General features: G+C 42.4%; 1 protein-coding gene across 1 annotated transcript in view; it reads right to left on the bottom strand.

The window, feature by feature from the left end:
* Window positions 1-24,629, bottom strand: part of LOC124616125 (general odorant-binding protein 70) — a 150,226-nt gene that overhangs the window by 16,484 nt on the left and 109,113 nt on the right. Inside the window, exon 5 of the mRNA XM_047144392.1 lies at window positions 8,312-8,456. Coding sequence (XP_047000348.1) covers window positions 8,312-8,456 — 145 coding nt within the window. The remainder of the gene's footprint in view (window positions 1-8,311; window positions 8,457-24,629) is intronic.

Genomic DNA, 24,629 nt, shown 5'->3' with positions numbered 1-24,629 from the left:
GTTGCGCATCTGTTCTTGCAGACGAGTATCACCAGTGTTTGTTCTGAATTATGGGGCAAAGTTCATTGTTCGAAATATCTACAGCATACGGAGCTCAAGAGGACATAGTCACAAAGGAACATGTTTAAAAAAAATGAAAAAAAAATAACTGTACTACAATGGGCATCCTTGAGGTACGCTTTCTGAAGAAACTAGTGGAGATAAAGACCTGAAACTGTTACAGTGTACAGATGAAACATCATCCGCAAATCACATAAATATTTGTTACTGTACTTTATACGCTTTAAGTGCAATGATTTTTTGTTCTAAAAGAGAAAAAATTATAACTTCTATACATACCTTGGAGATTGTAAATTTGTTGTTGTTGTCATTACAGGTCCCATGTTTTATCTGATTAGTAGTTTTATTAAGAAGAGATTCTGAAAGTCTGATGTCTTAATCAATATTAGTTTTGAGGAAAGTGTACCAGGAGATCAAAAAATGTAGTTTTAAAAAACTGTATTAAAGTTTTAAATGCAAGAAACTAATGTACATTACCATATACAGACACTACTGAAACATTCGAGGACTACACTGTGACTCAGCTTCCACCTTTTTACTTTCTTTTCTTCTTTTCTTTGGTCGTATGTCTATACTGGCCTCCTTGGTACCAATTTCTTGCAGAAGTTTCAGTGCAACGGATAAGGCCCATGCCGAAGCTTTTTAGTTCTTTTTCGGTATTGATGCCGCCCTGTGTTCCCAAGAGTCTTAACACATCAGCCTTCTTTGACACGACAGCATCAAAGCACATCACTGTATCATAAACACCAAAGTTTAATGTTTCTTTTCTAACAAAAACACTTTTTGGTACCCTTGTCCAAATGACAGAATTCAAACTTTCACTCGGGTTCTGGGGTTACCATGGAGACAGTTTTCTGAGAGATCTTGTTAACTAATGTCTCTGAAAATGGGCTTCACAGAAAGCTGGATATTTTCGGAATTGAATGTTTGTTATTATAACTGGAGGCTGTAGCAGGGTTGTTGAATTTGCACCAGCTGTCAGGTCCCTGTTGGCAAAATTCCTGTTGTGGTTTCTCATCCTTAGGAATTTTGTGAAAGAATATGGCCCAGATAGATTTTCTCATTGCTTTTACATTGTTGCAGTTATTCCTAATTCTCATACCATAATAGTTCTGGATCCTGTCTATTTAATCCCTTGTCAGGGAACCTTTACCACTTGGCTTCATAAGTCGTGATCCCATTCTTTTCTGTACATGCACATTATACTCAGGTTTATTAATTTTCACTGTTGGCCCGTAAGTTTTACTTACTACCATTTTCTGATTAAGCCTTACGTCCCCTCCCCCAGATAATCTGTATACAGGACACGTCTTGGCTCAAAAAATGGCTCTGAGCACTATGGGACTCAACTGCTGTGGTCATTATTCCCCTAGAACTTAGAACTACTTAAACCTAACTAACCTAAGGACATCACACACATCCATGCCCAAGGCAGGATTCGAACCTGCGACCGTAGCAGTCGCACGGTTCCGGAATACGCGCCTAGAACCGCGAGACCACCACGGCCGACGGACACGTCTTGACTGCATAGACCTTTCGAAGATGTTGGCAACACAGCCTCCACTAGAACCATCATAGTCTTTTTTGCACACCTGTTGTGCAGTGGGATTTTTCCTACAGATGTCACAGATTATTTCAGTAACTATAACCTTTCTGGTATCAAAAGCAGTGGCTGACACAATGCTACTTAGGGATTTACGCCCACGGAATAACAGAGAATTGTGAAGGTGGTTCTGTGAACCCTCTGCCAGGCACTTAATTGTGATTTGCAGAGTATCCACGTAGATGTAGATGTATAAGTTTCTGCCGACTGCCATCAAAACCGGCACCAGTATGCCTTGGATCAGATTTCACATCATTCAAGTTAAGTACTTCTTTTGCTGCTTTCAACGTTGTAGATTCACTCACATCATGTACAATTGCACCAATGGTCTTGTTCCAAACATCAAACATTCTGGGTGGTGGGGGAATGTTCATCAATGCACAAAGAACTGCACCTGAACTTCATCCTTTCCCAACAGGTCTAAGTGCTTACGCAAATCTTACATTGTTTTCATACAGTCTGCTTCTGGTTACGTGAGAGGACGCTGTATTGGCAATAAATTTATATGTCAAACATTTTAAAACTAAATTATAAACAATCCCCTTGGTTTCCTCCACATCTTCGTGCAAAGTTACGTTTCCTCCACAGTTTTCACAACTGTGTTTTTCCATATGGTTATTTAATGACCTAACGGAAATCAGAATATTTGTGTCAGCAGAAGCAGAAACGCTATTCACACCATGTATTTCGCTGTCACCTGTTTGAGTGAGACTTGGAAAACCGTTGTCACCTCTCTGTTCATAACTAGCAGTTTAGTTGTTTACTCTTACATATTTATTTCTAAGAAACTAGGGCTTATATCCAAACTTCCTTATTCTAAAGCGTTACACAATTTCTTATTTACAATAGCATTACATTTCTATCGTCAAAACGTAGAAAACAACAAAGATGAAAAGTTGACAAACGACAGTCTATAATGCAAACATGCAGCCAAGCATCAAAATAACAACCGTCTCTTGCATTCCAAATAAGAATATCTCTGGACCATAAATGTTTGCTGTACTGTAGCCAACGCTCAGAAAGACGGAGCAAAAATGGGTGTGGCACTGGTTACCACACATACGAAAAAAGTAATATCTCGAAGCGAATCGTCAAATAAGCGCGAAACGAACGTCTTTTTGTAGCTAAATAATTGGTGCACTGAACAAGACTAAAAAGAACGATTTTTTTATTATGTTTGCGACTAAGTCCTCTTAAAGCAGAGGACAACTCAGACACTAATTTTCGCGGTTACATAGGCAGAGGAGCTTATATATATTTGTGCAGTTTGCGTTACTACTATTTCGTTCAGTACGATAACCTGTCTGTACGAAGCAAGAGAAGCGCTATCAGACTTGCGCTTTTCTGTGCAAAGTAATATAATTTTGACTCTCACAGATTCGCATCCAACATGCGTATAAACTACTTTAAGTCTAAGATCTAATGGGCATTGAGTCGCTTTTGTTTGGAAACAATAAAGCTGAAGATGCTACACAAATTTTCATAACGTGATTTTCAATGGAAAAAATAATTCTGATAACACAGGTGAGCTCTATTGCACTTGTGTCTTTAGAAGATAGTAAATGATACAGAATGCTGTTGTACTCATGAGAAAATATAAACGAAGTGCGAAAGAAATCGGGATATTTAGATTTGGGAGAAAGCAAGAGAAGTGGATCTTGAAGCTACTGTGAGGCAGGATGAAGTTAACGGTAATTGTCTTTCGCCTTGGTTTAGTTACTTAAATGCCCCATGGCTCGTCGTTATCGTCATCATAGGTAAGCATTTGACAGACACTGATGTCAGTCCTGCTTGACATTTTTCTATACATTACGATCTTCTGCTGTATACATCCATATAACTCCTTCATCACACCACTCCATCTATCATTAAGGTATCACCTCCGAATTTTCTTATTTCATGGTGTCCACAAAAGAGCTTCCAGCAACTCCTTTGCCTACTATTCCACTTTCGTTCCTTCCCATTCCCTTTCAGTACTCACATGCTTGCTTTCAGATGCTTGCTTTGGAAATCTCTGCTGAGTTTACCAACAGCAATTAGGCATTACCAACAACAATTAGGCAGCAGGTAATCGGTGTGATACACAGCGTGTCCCAGAAGGAAAGCTCAGTATGCATGGATATGACAGAAACGATCATTCGAAGCAAAAAAGTTCAGTAAACATGGCCTCTAAAGGACATGCCTTATGAGCTATAGGCACTGCTAAAGTGGAAGAGATGTGTTTCACAGTAGCAAAGTGCCCACAGCTCTTACGTCATGGACTTTAGAGCCCATGTTCACGTGTCATTTTGTTTTCTTGTTTTGGCCTATAGTACATGCTCTCGAAACATTGAAAGCAAAAAGGTTTGAGTAGAAGGGTTTGTTTCATACTATCGAAGATTAAGTGCTTATAGCCCTTAAAGTATACATTTTAGAGTCCATCTTTGCGCAGACCTTTTTGCTTCGAATCTTCGTTCCTGTCTTACGCCTGGATATGGCTATATCTTCTGGGACACCCTTTATAACAACGACATGGGAAGAGTCAGTTTTTGTGATGTTTAACAGAATTCCTTAATAAGGTGGCACGCTGACCATCCGGAAGTAATTTATATAAAATAAAATGAACTACGTGACAACACTGTGTCCATTGCCTTCTGGTCCACGCATCTCCTTCCCTGAGACAGAGAATCTGCAATACGCACAACTCGGTGCAGTTTTAACGAGGTCCACATGCAGTTTATGCTCTTATGATATACTCTCTAAAACTAAAATGGAACCTTGCTTATTGTGAGGATATAGAAACCAATGGCGAAATACACCGCTTTACTCAAAATATTCGTATAGTGAGCTACTCGTAAAGCGTAGCGCAGAGCCCACTAGTGTGCGAGACAAGGAGGTCAACCTGACACGGATCGAACGTGCGTGTCATATTAACGACCATGGCCTGATACACCGGCCGATCTGAGTGTGGTTTTTAGGCGGTTTCCCAAACTCGTTTAGGCACGCGCTGGGCTCGTCCACAAATTCCGCCTCAGAGTCAGGGAACGGAAACCTGCTACAAAGATAAATAATAAAATAAAGTTTTCCAAATCTGCGAGATAACGGACCCCACACTAAAGGGGATGAAACCTAGCAAAAAGAAAGATACGGGAAAGTTCGTGTAAGCATGTAAATTTGACAAATTGGTATAGTCAACACTTTAAAATATTCGTTATAACCGCTGCAAATTAAATGATGAAAGAAAGTAATAACAAACTGAGAAGCGCCGACAATTATTAGAAAGTATTTTTAATTGCTGGAGAGTCACTTTGTAGTAGATATAGAAGAGACATGCGGTACTTTTATTTAAGTAAGTGACACCAAATTTCAGTTTGGTATGTTGGATGTTTGAAGAAACATAAAGTAATAATTTCTCCGTCTTGTGGCAGCACTTTAGACCAACGGCCTCAATTATTTGTGCGATGTCTTCCAATCTTTGTCGTCCCTATCAGCTGTTACTCCACGACACCTCCGTCTACCGCCATGGAAATTACCTGCTGTTGTCCTACCACATGTTCTGTCATCGTGTTCCTTCTTCTGATCATTGTTCGCCTTACATTTCTTCGTTTCCACTTCTGAGGAAAATCACCTCATTTATTATATTACCAGCACACTTCACCATTAGCGTCCTTCTTTAACGCCACATCTCAAACGCTCCAGTCTGTTCTTTTCCAGTTTTTGAACAGATCATGATTTACTTCCACACAGCCATGAGTACTCTAAACGACTCTAAAATGGTTCTTCAAATTAAAGTTTACGTTTCATTCAGGAAGAGTTCTCTTAAGAACGCAAGTCCACTTTGTTTGTTCCCTTGTTCTTATATTCTCCAAGCCCAGTCCATTATGCTTAATTTGGCTTCCAAAGTGGGGCCTTACTCTTCGTATAGTTCTTACCCCCCCCCCCCCCCCCCCCCCCCCCACCACCACCTATTTTAACCTTATTTTGCCTGCATACTGACCTGCTAAGATCACTTAACAAATTCGGTACTTTTCATGAAGAGTTTATTACAAATCTGTCACAGTTGCGGTACTTCTATTTCGGCGGCTAGTTTCGGACCTACTGGTTCAGTCTCAAGCTTGACCTACTGACGCTGCACTGAAATTGTCTGATCTTAATGACAACCATCTGAATTTGGCAAAGACAGATGCTCCACCGCGCACAGTTCCCGCGTTGTTTGAAGCGCCATTGCGGGGCCCCTCCCGCCGGAGGCTCGAATCCTCCCTCGGCCGTGGGTGTGGATGTTGTTGCTAGCGTAAGTTAGTTTAAGTAGGGTGTCGGTCTAGAGACCGATGACCTCAGCAGTTTCGTCCCTTAGGAATTCGCACACATTTGAACATTTTTGAACGTATGCTCACTATACAAGTCAGAATCAAATAGTTTCATTGGTCTAAATGGCTCTGAGCACTATGGGACTTAACATATAGTTTCATTCTGACTTGTAATGTGAGCATATGTATGTTGTGACATTATCTGCCGTCAATGTGTGATACACGTATTCAGCACTTTTAGATGGTTGTCATTAAGATGAGGCACTTCCAGTGCAGCCTCAAAATGTCAGGCTTGAGACTAAACCAGCCGGTTTGAAATTAGTCGCCAAAATATACATAGGTACTGCAACTATGATAGATTTATAACACACCCTACATGAAATAAAAGGATTACTAGTCATACCTCAACAAAACGTTGAAATTGCATAACCAGATTTTTTGTTTCGCCTTTTTTTGCAATATTCCTTCATTTTCTCTCCGTGTAGGCTTTTGCTTTGATCTCTATGCGTTGTGAAAGGCTACATATATTTTCTGCCGTGAAAGCCTCGTAAATTTGATATTTTATTCTTAGAAAGGCTTTCTTGTGTTAATTACGAGTCTCTAATTATCTTTATTTGTAGTTATTGTCTTATATCTGTAGTCGATGCTATTCGATATTTCTTATTCCACTAATATAGAAATATTTTGTTTCGTTCGCCCGTTATCATTTGTTGCTAAGAGGTGACCAAAGAAGAGTAATCATCAATTTGCCATTACCTATCTCATTTTCTCTGTATTTTTGTAGATCTCTTAGTTATTTCTTATTTTCAAACCATCTGCGGTTTACTTGCACCAGTTACTCTTCTAATAGTCTTTCATTCAACTATCTGTGTTCTGTCCATTTCATAGCTTATAGTTAAGTATTCAGATGCGTGTAAACAATCTGGTGTTACCACTGTGCTGTAGTATTTTAATTCTTTTCTAAAGTATGTATTTCGTCGTCTAGATTTTTTTATGTCTGACCGTATCCTTTTTCCATTTTAAAAAAAACCCACATCTCTTGCTAATTCTTCTAATACACTATGCTGCATGGTTTCGACAAGATATTTAAATTTCCTAAAAGTTAATGTGTGTGAATTGTTAAGGGACCAAACTGCAGAGGTCATCGGTCCCTAGACTCACACACTACTTAAACTAACTTATGCTAAGAACAACACACACACCCATTCCCGAGGGAGGACTCAAACCTCCGGCGGGAGAGGCCGCGCAATCCGTGACATGACGCCTCAAACCGCGAGGCCACTTCTCGCGGTTAATTTTCAGAACTCGGTCTGTTTTACCTGTTGTATTACTACGTATGTTGATGCATTGTTTATATTTTACATGAAATCTGATTTTTGAATAGAAATTCTGTTATCATTTCTACGCGCTGTTATTTTCAGGAGATTTGTTTGAGTAACTGCATCTGTAAGAGTTTGTGACAGTATTGCAAAATGGCATGTAAAAGACAGGCAGCCTATTTTAATTTCATTCGAATTTCTTCTTAGTGGTGATAACCCCCCCCCCCCCCTCCTTCTCTAACACCAGTTCAATTTCAGGTGGCTGAGATACTTTTCCCGCCAACTATCGCTAGCCTGACTTGTGCTCATCCTCGTTACTTTCGCCTATATGTGGTTAACGCTCAGTCCATATTCTAAGCTCATTAAGCCATTCATTGTATTGTGCAGGTCCTGCAGCTCTTTATTACTTTCACTGAGAGTAGCCATATCATCAGCGAATTTCTACCTAGAGAGGTGGCGCAGCGATTATGGCACTGGACTCGTATTCTGGAGGAGGAGGGCTGAAACTTGCTTCTGGTCATCCAGGTTTAGGATTGCTGTGATTTTCCTAAATTGCTTCAGGCAAACGCCGGGATTGCTCCTTTGAAAATACACGACGCATTTTCTTCCCCATCGTTGACAGGATGCGAGCTTCTGCCCCGTCTCTAATGACCTCGAAGACGACGGTAGGTCGTTAAGCCGAATCTTCTTTCCTTCAGCGAATCTAATCGCTTTGGATATTCTTTGCCTGAAATTTAATGCTATTCCTGAACCTGTTTCTTACTTCTGACATTCCCCCCTACTGTTCTGTCTGTATAAAGACAGCATATCCGTGTTGTACAGCTTTCTAATAGGAGAGTTGGGCTGACTATCGCAAATTTTGGAAGTTTTATTTGGAGGCAGAGGGGAGGGTGGTCTGAGAGAGAGAGAGAGAGAGAGAGTGACGGAAAGAGAGAGAGAGGGACAGGGAGAGAGAGAGAGAGGGGGGACGGAAGGGAGGGAGGGAGGGTGGGAACCAGAGAGGGAGAGAGAGAGAGAGATGGGGAGGGAGACGGCAGACTTACCGCCATTGTCGGGCAGCAGCGACCTGCTGGCGGCCGAGCACCGCCTCACCGCGTCCGCCGTGGCGTTGAGGTACCGCGCATCTTTGGCGCCGTCAGAGAACAGCCGCATCGCGCCCAGCTCCGCCAGGGCCAGCTTGCTGCCCGTCTGCAAACAACAACAACTACAGTAACAACAGGTAGTCCCACCACCGCGTAATACTGTCCAGCACACAGTGTCGTAACAACAGGAAAACGTTTCGTAACAACCACCACCAGAAATATGCATCATCTGACCAAAAGTTTCCGGAGTAAGGACATTAGTGTGCGATGTATCCATCCTTCGCTTTATGATGGCTTGAAACCAGCTAGGGACTTTTTCAGTGAGGTGTCTGAGTGTCTATACGAACCGCAGCCCCCGCTTCCTCAAGAGTCGAAAATACACTACTGGCCATTAAAATTGCTACACAAATAAGAAATGCAAATGATAAACGCGTATTCATTGGACAAAAATATTATACTAGAATTGACATGTGATTACATTTTCACGCAATTTGGGTGCATAGATCCTGAGATATCAGACCACAGAACAACCACCTCTGGCCGTAATAACGGCGTTAATACGCCTGGGCATTGAGTTAAACAGAGCTTGGATGGCGTGAACAGGTACAGTTGCCCATGCAGCTTCAACACCATACCACAGTTCATCAAGAGTAGTGACTGGCGTATTGTTACGATTTAGATGCCCGGCAACCGTTGACCAGACGTTTTTAATTGGTGAGAGATCTGGAGAATGTGTTGGCCAGTCCAGCAGTCGAACATTTTCTGTATCTAGAAAGGCCCTTACAGGACCTGCAACATGTGGTTGTGCATTATCATGCTGAAATGTAGGGTTTCGCAGGGATCGAAAGAAGGGTAGAGCCACGAGTCGTAACACACCTGAAATGTAACGTCCACTGTTCAAACTGCCGTCGATGCGAATAAGTGGTGACCGAGACGTGTAACCAATGGCAACGCATACCACCACGCCGGGTGATAACGCTAGTATGGCGATGACGAATACACGCTTCAAATGTGCGTTCACTGCGATGTCGCCAAACACGGATGCGACCATAATGATGCTGTAAACAGAACCTGAATTCATCCGAAAAAATGTCGTTTCGTCATTCGTGCACCCAGGTTCGTCGTTGAGTTCACCATTGCAGACCCTCCTCTCTGTGGTACAGCGTCAACAGTAACCGCAGCCATGGTCTCCGAGCTGATAGACCATGCTCCTGCAAACGTCGTCGAACTGTTCGTGCAGATGGTTGTTGTCTTGCAAACGTCCCCAACAGTTGACTCAGGGATCGAGACGTGGATGCACGATCCGTTACAGCCATGCGGATAAGATGCCTGTCATCTCGACTGCTAGTGATACGAGGTCGTTGGAATCCAGCACGGCGATCCGTATTACCCTCCTAAACCCACCGATTCCATATTCTGCTAACAGACATTGGATCTTGACCAAAGCGAGCAGCAATGTCGCAATACGATAAACCGTAACCGCGATAGGCTACAATCCGACCTTTTTCAAAGTCGGAAACGTGATGGTACGCATTTCTCCTCCTTACATGAGGCGTCACAAAACGTTTCACCAGGCAACGCCGGTCAATTGCTGTTTGTGTATGAGAAATCGGTTGGAAACTTTCCTCATGTCAGCACGTTGTAGGCGTCGCCAGCGGCGCCAACCTTGTGTGAATGCTCTGTAAAGCTAATCATTTGCATATCACAGCATGTTCTTCCTGTCGGTTAAATTTCGCGTCAGTAGCACGTCATCTTCATGGTATAGCAATTTTAATGGCCATTTGTGTAGACAAGGTGGTGACAGTGGAAGCTGGGATCTGGAGTGCGATCTACGCTGTAGTTCATCCCAAAGGTGTTAATCTCAGTTCACGTCTGGACTCTGGGCATCCCAGTCCATTTCAGAAATGTTATTGTCAACAAACCATTGCCCCAAATACGCTCCTTTACGACAGGGTGTATTCTCACATTGACACAAACAATTACTATGTCCGAAATGTTCCTCTGATCTACACAGTACACAACCATGTAAAATGTGTTGATATACTTCCGTCATTAGCGTTTCCCTGAGCGCAATAAAGGGATCACAAACTTATACTAAAAACGCTGCCATACCGTAGCACCACCTGCTCTGTACTACATCGTTGCCACTTCACTTGATGTCAGTTCATGTTATCGTCACACTTGCCAAGCCGAATCACTTCTATCAGACTAACACATGGAATGGCGTGATTCATCACCCCAGATCACTCGTTTCCAGTAGCGTCACACTTTACAGCACCTCGAGCATCATTTACCACTCACTACAGAGATGTATTTCTTCGGAGGAGCTCCTCTATCGTTGTATCCATTTTTTAAACTCTTTGCACATAATCTTTGTGCTAGCTAGACTGCTAGAAGTACTCTAAAAAGCACTAACGATTCCCACCACTGACTTCATGTGAATTTTTACTACCACCATGGCGCAATGCTCGAAGGGCCCTATCCGTCAGAATACGAGGTCTGTTTGGTCTTAGTTCAGCTATGTTTTTTCCTTCGCGTTTCCACCACTTCACATTCACATAATTATTAGTCACCTTGGGCCGGTTTATCAGGGCTGGAACGTCCCTGACGAACGTGTTACTTCCAGCGCATTCCAACGACTAGTCCACGTTAGAAATCACGCTACATTCACCTGTTCTTTTGCTATACTGGCAGCACAATACTCCTCTCCTTCTATGCTGAAGGGTCGCCCTCTCTTGACATGCCTTATCACTTCCGCATTACTTACAGCTGTGCGGATACTTTTGATCACTTGGCATAAGTGCCTAGATTTCCGGTGCTAAAATAACTTAACATATAGAATTTCTGATTTTGGTACTACGTCTCATGGTACGAGCGTTGCTCAACAAGGAATTACCCTGTTCTTTCTTCTCTTTCACGCAGTTCTAACTTGATATTTTTTTCTACTTTTACGGTAGATGGAAGAGCAGTAGTGAACGATAAAAACAGCGTCTATGCGAGGCACTCATTGCGAGGAACGTGCTGTAATTGATTTTTGGTTGCGGGAAACGAAAGTATGCTCAGTATCCATAAACGTTTGTGCATTATTTGGTGGTGACACGGTTCACAGGAGTAGTGTTGGACGGTGGGTAAAGCGAGTTAGTGAATCAGAGACTCAGCTCTATGATCCGCCTCGATCTGGAGATGCAGCACCAACAATACTTCCAACGTGGTGAATCGACCAGCACATTGCAACTCGACAGTTGGGCCTACCGCTATCGATAAACATCGGAAAACCGTGTGCAACAATTCACTTTTGGACATTCGAAGGTATGCAGGGGATGGATTTCACGAAACCTCACGACAGAAACCAATCGTGAGACTTTTCCATCATGAATAGCTACACGTATTGAAAAATGGGTGTGTCACTTTTCGCAGGAATCAAAATGACTGTCGATTGAGCGGCACCGACCGCAATCACCAAAAAGGCAGCTGTCGCTTTTGGAAAAGTGATGGTGAAAAAATTTTGGGACAGTGGTGGTGCCATTGTTGTGGATGTGTTGCAAAAAGGGTCAGAGCATACTCAAAAAAACATTTCTCGTTGTTCGGTCTGAAAAGGATTGAAAAGAAATCTTGCTCCAATATGGCAGTGCACTACCACACACACTTCTCAGGAACGGGGAATACATCGATAAACTGGGTTGGACTCTATTGTCTTATGAACCTAGTGGCCGAGACCTGTGGATCTAAGAATCAGCTGTAGGACCAAACAAATCAAAATTGCGAAATAATTAGCAAAATGGACTGTGCAAAGGAAACAAGACCCATGACATCTGTGAGAAATGAAGAAAAAAAAAAGCGTCTGGAGCAAATATGTGAGGGAAGTACCAATAACCTGCTCTATGTGTGATTTTAAGTTTAGAAACAAACAAGTAAAATTAGTGAAGAAATATTATGGACTGTATAAATAGGTGACTTTTCTAAGTAGACAAGCAACATGTTATATCCTAAGCGATAAGGAATTAGTGATTGAATCCCTGGTAAAGTTTTGACTGAAATGCGTAAGTAACGTTCAAATGAATAAAAAAACATATAGGTCTTCCTCTAGCTATTTTGTGAATTATTTTGGAGTCTCATTAGTGCTTAAACGATCCCCTCCCGCTGCCCTGTGGTAACATTTCTACCACTGTTATAGCGTTAAAATGCGTAATTAACATGTTCTGAGAAAGAACTATTCTAGAGGTACGACAAATGTTGTGAGTAACTCTAATATCAAAATAAATATTCGTAATAACCGCGTCATTAGCAGAACGATTCGCGTCTTGCAAACATTTGCATATGCTACAGTTATGAATATTAGGCTAAACATAATGTAGAGGAGTTTGATAGGTAAGTAACAACTTTGTTTAGAAAAACAAAATAAGAATACCTATCAGTAATTGAATCTTGCTGTCACGATGTAATACACAACTATGTACTACACTGAAGCGCCAAAAAAACTGGTACAGGCATGCGTATTCAAATACGGAGTACAGAGATACGTAAACAGGCAAAATACGGCACTGCCGTCGGCAACGCCTGTATAAGACAACAAGGGCATTGTGCCGTTGTTAAGTCGCTTACTGTTGCGACATTGGCGGATTATCAAGATGTAAGTGAGTTTGAACGTGGTGTTACAGTGGGCGCACGAGCGATGGGACACAGCATCTCCAAGTTAGCGATGAAGTGGGGACTTTCCCGTAGCACAATTTCATGAGTGTGCCGTGAATATCAGGAATCCGGTAAAAAATCAAATCTCCGACACCCATGCGGCCGGAAAAAGTTTCTCCAAGAACAGAACCAAGGACGACTGATAAGAATCGTTCAACGTCACAGAAGTGCAACCCTTCCACAAATTACTGCAGATTTCAGTGCTGGGTCATCTACAAGTCTCAGCGTACGAAACAATCAACGAAACATCATCGATATGGACTGACGGAGCAGAAAGCCCACTCGTGTACCCTTGATGACCGCACGACACAAAGCTTTACACCTTACCTGGGCCTTTCATCACCAACACTGGATTGTTGATAACTGGAAACATGTTGCCTGGTGCCGGCCGGTGTGGCCGAGCGGTTGTAGGCGCTTCAGTCTGGAACCGCGCGGCCGCTAAAGTCACCGGTTCGAATCCTGCCTCGTGCATGGATGTGTGTGACGTCATTAGGTTAGTTAGGTTTAAGTAGTTCTAAGTTCTATGGGACTTATGATCTCAGATGTTCATTCCCATAGTGCTCAGAGCCATTTGAACCTTTTTTTTTTTTATTTTTGCCTGGTCGGACGAGTCTCGTTTCAAAATGTGTCGAGCGGATGGACGTGTACGGGTATGGAAACAACCTCTTTAATCCATGTAACCTGCATGTCAGCAGGGGACTCTTCAAGCTGGTGGAGTCTCTGTAATGGTACGGGGCGTGTGCAGTTCGAGTCATATGGGATTCCTGATACGTCTAGATACGATTCTGACAGGTTTCACGTGCGTAAGCATCCTTTCTGATCACCTGCATCCATTCATGTCCATTGTGCATTTCGACAGACTTGGGCAGTTCCAGCAGGACAATGCGACACCCCACACGTCCAGAATTGCTACAGAGTAGCTCCATGAACACTCTACTGAGTTTAAACACTTCTGCTGGGCGGTGAACTTTCCAGACATGAACATTATTGAGCATATCTGGGATGCCTTGCAACGTGCTGTTCGTAAGAGATGCCCACCTCCTCGTTTCCTTAAGGATTTATGGACAGCCCTGCAGGATTTATGGTGTCAGTTCTTTCCAGCACTACTTCAGACATTAGTCGACTCCATGCCATGCCGTGTTGTGGCACTTGTGGGTGTGCACGGGGACCCTACACAACATTAGGCAGGTGTACCAGTTTCTTCGGCTCTCCAGTGTATACAGCTTATAGCGTCAGACAGAAAATTCATTAAGTTGAGAGTTATTACTTTACAACCGTGTGTCACAACTGAATTACAGAAATTTTTCTTACCATTCGCGTTTGGCCACTATTATTTGCAAAGAATATTCAGTGGCCTGTAATATATACATATGTATGTTTAAACTATTTTGCTTTTGCTTTTGGGCACTTTACACGGTGGTCAGAAGCAGCATGGAAAGCCTGTAAGGGTACAGCAGGGACAACTGTGCTGAGAAACAATTGTTAAAAAGAAGTATCCGATACGTGTTATTTAGCATCGTTGTCAGTCAACCAGGTTGTCGCCCGCGCATATTCACGCACCCTGCCAGAGAGACCGTCGCCTTACGTGTTCGTTTGGTTTCCTCAGATTGATAAAAGCGTCATTTGCTCACCTACCTTCAATATATTACTTCCGAGAAATCCGCATCTTATCTAGTGATGAGCATTCGAACAAATGGTAACTCACGCACACACAGATGTCTGCTTTACCGCATTTTATCGCGTGAAAGTGCTTCATTTGCACGCGAATCGTCCTGATTAGTTAACTTCAATGCTATATAACTCGGAAACAGCACAACGTATGAAATCTTTTTTAAATCATTGTTTCTCAGCACGTGATGGTTGTATTCTGCAGCGCTGTGTTGACTTGTAATTGTTCAAAAAATGGCTCTGAGCACTATGGGACTCAACATCTGAGGTCATGAGTCCCCTAGAGCTTAGGACCACTTAAACCTAACTAACCTAAGGACATCACACACATCCATGCCCGAGGCAGGATTCGAACCTGCGACCTAGCGGTCGCGCGGTTCCAGACTGAAGCGTCTAGAGCTGCTCGGCCACAGCGGCCGGCCACTTATGATTGTATCTGTTAGATGAAGAAAGATTGATGGTAGAGGACAGCAAGGAGGGACAAGATGCATATATTAGAAAGCGAAGAGAATATAAATTTTGAATAAGGTTATTATTTCTTTAAGAGAAGAAGTTTGAGGTAAGGTTGCAGAATTGCTCAGCTAGTGTGTCGGAATGATCATTGTCAGCTAATTAACTTGCTCAGTGTTGAAAGAAAGACCACCCCACTTCCCAGAGCCATGCATCAACATATTAATTGATTAAGGTGCTTGACCTTTACAGAAAATCCCTGTTAACGTTGTACCCTATTTAAATTATAGTTCATGTTGTTAAGCATAGTATTGTTCAGACCTCTATTATGGTTGGTTCATTTGTGGGCTTGAAGGGACCAGACTCCTACATTATGTGTGAAGATCACGCAAAGATTTACTCTGTCTCTTTGAATACATACTTCATTCTAAAATCGTTGTCTTTGAATATCATGTCGTACTAATAGTTACGGACCCCATCCCATTGTTTATCATTACGTTTTACCTCATTGTACCATTTGGTATGATGCAGTTTGAGTATAGTTTGGAAATTTTATCAGGAATAGAAATCTAGCTTAGCCGCTGCTTGCTTGCTGCTTGCTGTTTGCTGTTGTGCTTTCGATAAACCTGCAACAATGTTGTCAAGATGCGAGGTAAGTGAAAATTTTCGGTCGCAGGTTCGAATCCTGCCTCGGGCATGGATGTGTGTAATGTCCTTACGTTAGTTAGGTTTAAGTAGTTCTAAGTTCTAGGGGACTGACGACCTCAGAAGTTAAGTGCCATAGTGCTCAGAGCCATTTGAACCATTTAAGTGGAAATTTTGATTAGGGCCTGGTAACTGTTTTACTTCAGTTTGGCATTAAATATAACGACAAGTTGCGTTCAGAACAGTTACAGTTCAGTTCAAATAACGTTCTGTTTAGGAAAAGATTGGCATACGAGTTTAAGCTGGATAACAGTTCGTGGGTACATAGTTTTGATAATACGCAGAATTTTATAGCCGGCCGCGGTGGTCTAGCGGTTCTAGGCGCGCAGTCCGGAACCGCGCGACTGCTACGGTCGCAGGTTCGAATCCTGCCTCGGGCATGGATGTGTGTGATGTCCTTAGGTTAGTTAGGTTTAAGTAGTTCTAAGTTCTAGGGGACTGATGACCACAGATGTTAAGTCCCATAGTGCTCAGAGCCATTTTTGTAGAATTTTATAGAGCGGGAGGTGAAACTGGACTAACTTTCAGACATAGGTAAATATAGTGGGGAGGTTACACAGTATTCATTATTTTTTCTCGAAAACTATGCAACTGGCAGCTTTGACTTTTATGTCAAAATGACGAGGGCAGTCACGAACGCTCTCCGACTTCCTAGAACAATCAGACGACGGACAGGGATTAAAATTTTGCTAAAGGATAAAAATGTCCCGTCGGGTGTTCTAGTGACCGCAGCCGGACGTAAACAAACAACAGGTGATGAAGAAAGCGAGAGCGCTCCACGCTCGGCGGTTACCTTCGCGTGTCGGCCTTGAGAAGCTCACGCCGTGGAGTGCAGCGGCCCGGCACTCACAGTCACGCAGCAGACACACTCACGGCCTCTCCCCATGCTCTGGCACATCTGAACATCGTAACACAACTCGTAACTAATGATTTCTGCTTCTCGTGCCTCTCTCATCATCTCCGAGAGATAACATATTTGTAGGGAGCTACTTGTGCTTCTTCCGAACTGTTTCCGAAACTGCAAGTAGGACCACAGCGATTGTTTTGAACTAACAAAACACTTCTCTTCTGTTGTTGACGTGCTGAGGCGTCCAGAGCGAGGTTCGTCATAGGCATCCTGTCGGCCATGTTGGAAGAGCTTGTACCACTTGTAAAACTTTTTTTTTTTTACTTAGAGCAGACTCGCCGCATGGCATTGTCAACATTTCAAGTGTTTCATGGCATTTGATTCCACTTTTCCCAGAAAATTTGGTGCAGATTCTTTGCTCCATTTTTTATAATGAACGAAAATAGCCGAGCGCACTAAAGCACGTCTAACCTTTCCATCTGTCAAAAACAAACGAAACGTACTGTACACTTGAAACTGTGAACATACGCTAGGGACATGTGTACCAACTGTGTAAGTAGCTTGAATAAAAGGTCGCTATGTATAAGAAGCGTGAAGCGCACTTTGAATGTATCCTGATGGCTGAAAGAGCCACGCGAACTTTGAATAAGAAAATGCTATCTGACAGTGAAATCAAGGCAAAAGATTGGGTCGCCACCAACTCTAGCCACACGACAAATAGGAGGCTGCGCTGAGTCGGAAAATTACATAATTTATTCATAAAAAAACTCACAAAAGAACATTCATTGTAAAGTCACTGATACAGAATGAGGTGTAACTACTAATATGATCCAGGCATTGTTTACGTGAATCAAATACTGAATAAAGTAAAAAGTGCGTGAACGCTGTGCATTAGCGCAGCTTGTAGCAACATTCCTGGAACCAATATCTATTCCAAAGCACTTATTTGAAATAAAAAAGGGACACTAATTATTGTACCTGTGCGCATGGAAACGCTGTCGATGGGCTGACAAGGAAAACTACAAAGTAAACGGCGTAGGTAACGGAGGTTTAGCATCGGTACACTGGATAAGATTGCAGATAAAATTATTTATTCCTTAAAACAGTGATGCAATGCATCTATAGACAGCTGTTTCCTGGTAACTAAGTACCATTGCTTGTGAAACGCTGTAAATTTCATAACAGACTCGTGTGCACACGTGGTTCGCGGGGACACAACATCTACGTACCGTGGCCAAATTTTAGTAACATCAAACCACGCAGTCGCAAACAATTAACATTTTACAAAGGACACATTTTAATACACAAAGGATAATGGCAGAGGGCCAACAAACTCTAATATTAAACCATGTGGATGGTTTCCATCGGACATAAACTGACGAGACATGAAAATTCACAAAGAAGCAAAAATTACCAGGTTCGTAAAAGATAGAAAGGATACACACGCAGTTGCAAGCACACAAACATTCACACTGAACCGAGGGCGCTTCAACATATGCAACACCTTTGTGCTACGTTCTTCTTACGGATCAAAGTCAAGTCTGCATTAGGAATCAAACTGAAAGTCTGCAAAACCCTTGCATTCCTTACTGCGACACAGCAAATCAATCTTTATAAGATGAAACGCGAGACCAAAAGCTAAAAGCTCCCCTCTTGCTATGAGACAACGCACCACCCGGTTAAGTCAACTCACCCTTCTTCGAAGAATGTTCGGCTGCAGACCCTCGGCGAGCTGGAAGCAAACTGCCCGTCTCACACACTCCCCGTCCCCCACGCGACACCGTGGCCGGGAAAACCCATAGATGAGGATTCCGCCACCAACCTAACACCGGTACCTTCGACACAACTGGAGAAAACCTCTTTGCCTTCCTCAAAACTACAAGGGTTGACCATTCCTTACGACTACCGCTGATTCTCTGCAGCAGACTAAACCACTGTATAGCAAAATGAAACATACCCACATTCATTAACTCACGCATGCCAGAGAGTTCTGTATCATTGTAAAGCAAATAAAATGATAATGAAAGGGGACTACAGGACCCTTTCACAACATAACAGAAAAAAATATCGCTAATGGAATATACGTTGCTCGTACAATTTGAAAACTCATCTCACTTTTTGAACAACCCTCGTAAAAAGGAGGCAGGGTGTGTTGTGTTGTCAGCAGAGAAGCAGTAAAAGCAGGATGAGTCGGTGAGGAGGGCTCACTGGGCTAGTCACCGGATGTCATCTCACTGAAAAAATTATTCTTGGACATTTGAATCCTTCTAAAGCTGCCCGAATGAACTGTTGGCGACGTCATTATGGATACTCTGATGGAAAACGAAGACCAGGTGGCCTACATGCATTCACGTACAGGCATTGTCGAGCATTGCGCAGAGTAATTGTAAAAAATGTCATGAAAATCATCGGAAGGAATCAGTCGTGAGTTCCGAAATGCTGCTAACAGTCCACGAAGCACAATAACTCTGCATAAAAAGATAAACACAGCCTTTCGAAAATCATTCACCAAAGATGACGAAGTAAATTTCCAGAATTTGAATCAATAACAGCTGCCAACATGAGTACTTAGAAGAAGATATTCTCGGAGTATTGAAGCAACATACATCACTTAACAAAAGCAAGTCTTCTGGTCCAGACTGTATACCAAATAGCTTCCTTTCAGCGTGTGCCACGCAATAGCTCCATACTTAACAACCATATACAACCGTTCTCTTGTCGAAAGATCCGTAACCGAAGACAGGAAAGTTGCCCAGGTCGCTCCAACATTCAAAAAAAGTAGTAGGAGTAATGCACTAAATTACAGGCCCATATCATTAAAGTCGATATGTAGCTGGATTTTGGTACATGTATTGTGTTTCAATATTACGAACTACGTCAAGGAAAATGGACTATTGAAGCACAGTCAAGACGTATTCAGAAAACATCGTTTCTGTGAAACACAGCTAGCTCTTTACTCACACAAATGGTTCAGTGTTATCGACAATGGGTTTCAAACTGATTCCGTATTTATAAATTTCCGGAAGGCTTTTGACCTCAGAATCAGCTTGTAATCAAATGGCGTTCTTATGGAATATAGTCTGAGATATGCGACTGCATTCGTGATTTCCTATCAGAGAGGTCACAGAACGTAGCAGCCCAGGGAGAATATTCGAGTAAAACACAAGTAATTTGTGGCGTTCCTCAAGGTAGTCTTATGGGCCCTCTGCTGTTCCTCATCTATATGAACGGTTTAGGAGACAACCTGAGCAGCTGTCTTAGGTTGTTTGCAGATGATGCTGTCGTTGTCGTCTAGTAAACTCCAGAAGATCAAAACAAATTACAAAACGATTTAGAAAATATATCTGAATGGTGCGAAAATTGGCAAGTAATCCTAAATTATGGAAAGTGTGATGTCATCCAAATGAGTGCTAAAAGAAATTCGTTAAACCTCAGTTACACGATAAATCAGCCTAATATGAAGGCCGCAAATTCAACTAAATACCTAGGAATTACAATTACAAATAAACTAAATTGAAATGAAAACGCAGAAAATGTCGTGAGCACGGCATACAAAAGACTGCATTTTTTTGGCAAAACACTTAGAAAATGTAAGAGAGCTACTAAAAAGGACTGCCTACTCTACGCTTGTCCGTCCATTTTTTGGAGCATTGCTGCGCGGTCTGGGATCCCAAAGAGATAGTATTAACGGAGTACACTGTGAAAGTTTTGTATTATCTCGAAATAGGAGAAGGAGTGTCACGGACATGATACAGGATCTAGGATGGACACCATTAAAACAAAGACTTTTCCGTTGCGGTGGAATCTTCTCACGGAATTTCAGTCAGCAAATTTCTCTTCCGAATGCAAAAATTCCTGACCGCGACTAATACAGGGAGAAATGAGCATCATTGTAAAATAAGGGAAATCAGAGGTCGCGCGGAAAGAAATACAGTATGTCATCAAAAGTATACGGACACCCCCAAAAACATACGTTATTCACATTAGATGCATTCAGCTGCCACCTACTGCCAGGTACTCCTTATCAGCGATCTCATTAGCCCTTAGACATCGTGAGAGAACAGAATGGGGCGCTCCGCGGAACTCACGGACCTCGAGCGTGGTCGGGTGATTGGGTGTTACATGTGTCATACGTCTGTACGCGAGATTTCCACACTCCTAAACATTCCTAGGCCCACTGTTTCCGATGTGATAGTGAAGTGGAAACGTGAGGGGACACGGAAATCACAAAAGCGTACAGGCCGACCTCGTCTGTAGACTGACAGAGACCGCCGACAGTTGAAGGGGGTCGTAATTTGTAAAAGGCAGAGATCTGTCCAGAGCATCACACAGGAATTCCAAACTGCATCAGGATCCACTGCAAGTAGTATGAAAGTTAGGCGGGAGGTGAGAAAACTTGGATTTCATGGTCGAGCGGCTGCTCATAAGCCACAAATCACGCCCGTAAGCGCTAAACGACGCCTCGCTTGGTGTAGTGGTGTAGGGAGCGTAAATATTGGACGATTGAACATTGGGGAAACGTTGCCTGGAGTGATGGCGAATCACGGTACATAATGTAGCGGTCCGATGCCAGGGTGTGGGTATGCCGATTGCCCGGTGAACGTCATCTGCCATCTTGTGTAGTGCCAACAGTAAAATTCGGAGGCTGTGGTGTTTTGGTGTGGTCATGTTTCTCATGGAGGGTGCTTGCACCCCTTGTTGTTTTGCGTGGCACTATCACAGCACAGGCCTACATTGATGTTTTAGACTCCTTCTTGCGTCCCACTGTTGAGGAGCAGTTCGGGGATGGTGATTGCCTCTTTCCGCACGATCGAGCACCTGTTCATAATGGACTGCCTTTGGCGGAGTGATTACATGACAATAACATCCCTGTAATGGACTGGCCTGCTCGTAGTCCTGGCCTGAATCGTATAGAACACCTTTGAGATGTTTTAGAACGCAGATTTCGTGCCAGGCCTCACCGACCGACTTCGATACCTCTCCTCAGTGCAGCACTCCGTGAAGAATGGGTTGCTATTCGCCAAGAAAACTTCCAGCACCTGATTGAACATATGCTTGCGAGAGTGGAAGCTTCCATCAAGGCTAAGGGTGGGCCAACACCATACTGAATTCCAGCATTACCGATGGAGGGCGCCAAAAACTTGGAAGTCATTTTCAGACAGGTTTCGGGATACTTTTGTTCGTTTTTTCCGTGAACTGTTAAAGAGTAGCATAGTAGAGAACAGTATCCATGTACATGTAGATATAGGTGTAGAAAAGGAATTGGCCAGAGCGGTCGAGCAGCCCCAATTACGCCAAACGTCTATTTAGTCAGCACACTGCGACGCTTGAGGCGGTGTGAAGATGAAGGCTCGGGACCCGCGGACGACTGGAAGCGAATGATTTGAGGTGATTAGTCACGCTAAGTCTTGTGGCGACACAGTTCAGTGATTTATGTTGGGGGAATCCCTGGAGAACATTCGGTGGCCATTATTTTTAGTATCAGCATGACTGTTCACTCTGCATAAAGCAACATTTGTGAAGCAATACTTTGTGGAAAATAACGTTCCTGAAATAGACCAAGTTGCTCAGGGTCCCGTCTTGTGGGAACGCCTGTATGGTAATGAGAACGTCCAGGAACCCAGCGACCAACATTACAACCTTCTAGGTTTTTGGCTCTCGAGGAAGAATAATCTTCCATGCTACTTATTTATTTATTTACACGTCAAGCTCCGTAGGACCACATTGAGGAGCAAATCTCCAAGGTCATGGAACGTGTCAGTACATGAAACTACAGCATAAAAGTAATAACAGATGAAAATAAGATGTTTATAACCCAGAAAACGTCAATCCATAAGTTTAAGTAAACACAGACAACAATAGAACAAGAATCAGCTTAATTTTTCATGGAAATCCTAGACAGAATAGAAGGTGTGTCCCATGAGGAATCTCTCCAGTTTCGATTTGAAAGCACGTGGATTACTGCTAAGATTTTTGACTTCTTGTGGTAACTTATTAAAATGGATGAAGCAGTATACCGCACACCTTCTTGCACAAGGCTCAAGAAAGTCCGATAGAAATGCAGGCTGGATTTCTGCCGAGTATTAACCACTTATTGCCCGAAACGCCCGTTTCTGAGCCAAAAATATCTTTCTAAGAAGGGAAGAGTTACCCCAAAATATAATACCATACGACATAAGTGAATGAAAATAAGCGTACTAGACTAATTTTCGTGTCGAGCCATCATTTACTTCAGATACCTTTCGAATGTTAACAATGGCTGCATTAAGTATTTGTACAAGATCCTGAACGTGGGATTTCCACGACAGTTTACTATCTATCTAAACACCTTGAAATTTGAACTGTTCAGTTTCAATTATCATATGCCCATTCTGTGAAATTAAAACGTCAGGTTTTGTTGATTCGTATGTTACAAACTGTAAAAATCGCTTCTTACTGTGATTTAGTGTTAGTTTATTTTCTAGAAGCCGTGATCTGATATGATGACCTGCACTATCTGAAAACGAGTCAATGTTGCACACTGCATCCTTTACTATCAACCTAGAGTCTTCAGCGAACAGAAAAATTTTAGAGTTTTACCTGTAAAACTAATGGCAAATCATTTATATAAATAAGGACCAGGAGTGGCCCCAACACAGATCCCTGGGGCACCCTCCATTTGACCATACCCTACTCAGACCCCACATCACTGGGATTCTCAGCACTGTGAAAAATGACCTTTTGCTGTGTGTTGTTAAAGTAAGAGTTGAATAAATTGTAAAATACTCCCTGTATTCCGTAATGGTCCATCTTCTGGAGCAATATTTTGTGATCAACACAATCAAACGCCTTAGTTACACCAAAAAATATGCCTAGCGTTTGAAAACTTTTCTTTAACCCATCCAGTACCTCACAGAGAAAAGAGAATATAGCAGTTCCAGTTGTTAAGCGACTTCTAAAGCCGAACTGTGCACTTGATAGCATATCGTGTGATATAAGATGTCCAATTTTCCTTACATACACAGAATTTTAATAACCATAGCGAACACTGATAGCATAGAAATAGGTCTAAAATTGTCTACATTATGGATTTCTCCTTTTTTATAAACGGCTTTACTACTGAGTACTTCAGTCTTTCAGGAAACTGACCATTCCGAAAGGAAAAATTACAAAACTGGCTAAGTACAGGGGTAACATGTGCAGCACATACTTTAATATGGTGCTAGGCACTCCAACATATCCATTGCACATACGTTCAGACACTTCACTGCAAGCGTCCCCAGGAGAGTTCAAGGCATCATAAACGCGGATGGCAGAGAGACCACTAATATGTGTCCCAGTACATTTGATCAGATAGTGTATATAAGGCACTACATCTCCTGGCTTCCCCTGTTTCTCGTACCTGGATTACCGCACTTGACGTTTGGACAGGTGTGGCGGCAACGTGGTTACATATATGAAAGAGAACACCGATCCTGCCCTAATTCCTGGAACAAGATTTGGCGCTTCCTCTGTGAAAACCATCAGATTTCGTCTCGACCTCGAGAGAATGAAATCGTCTACAATTTGAATGCACGGGAAATAAGTGTTGCATGTTTTTATTCTTCTTACTACATTACGCCATCTCGACGTCTTCCTCATCTTGGGTGTAAGGAATTAGAAATTTTAGATACCTAACTTATGATATCAGTTGGAAGTTACCTTTACTATTAGAGGTGGCCCATTTTGTCATTGACTGTATACAATAACGTTCTTTGGTACATTAACTTTTGATAAATATTTTTGATTACATGGAACTGATTGTCTATTGGAATGCAAATGTCTGGAATACGAATAATTCGATATCAAATATTTAATTTTGCATTAACAAATGGAAATAAACGGAAAAAGGAAAAGGAAACTGCGAAACAGAACTCATTAGTCTCTCTCTCCATGAGAAAA

Source organism: Schistocerca americana, chromosome 5, assembly GCF_021461395.2.
Source record: "Schistocerca americana isolate TAMUIC-IGC-003095 chromosome 5, iqSchAmer2.1, whole genome shotgun sequence".
NCBI lineage: Eukaryota > Metazoa > Arthropoda > Insecta > Orthoptera > Acrididae > Schistocerca > Schistocerca americana.
Note: the sequence above shows the minus strand (reverse complement) of the source record. Positions and strands in the feature narration are given on the sequence as shown.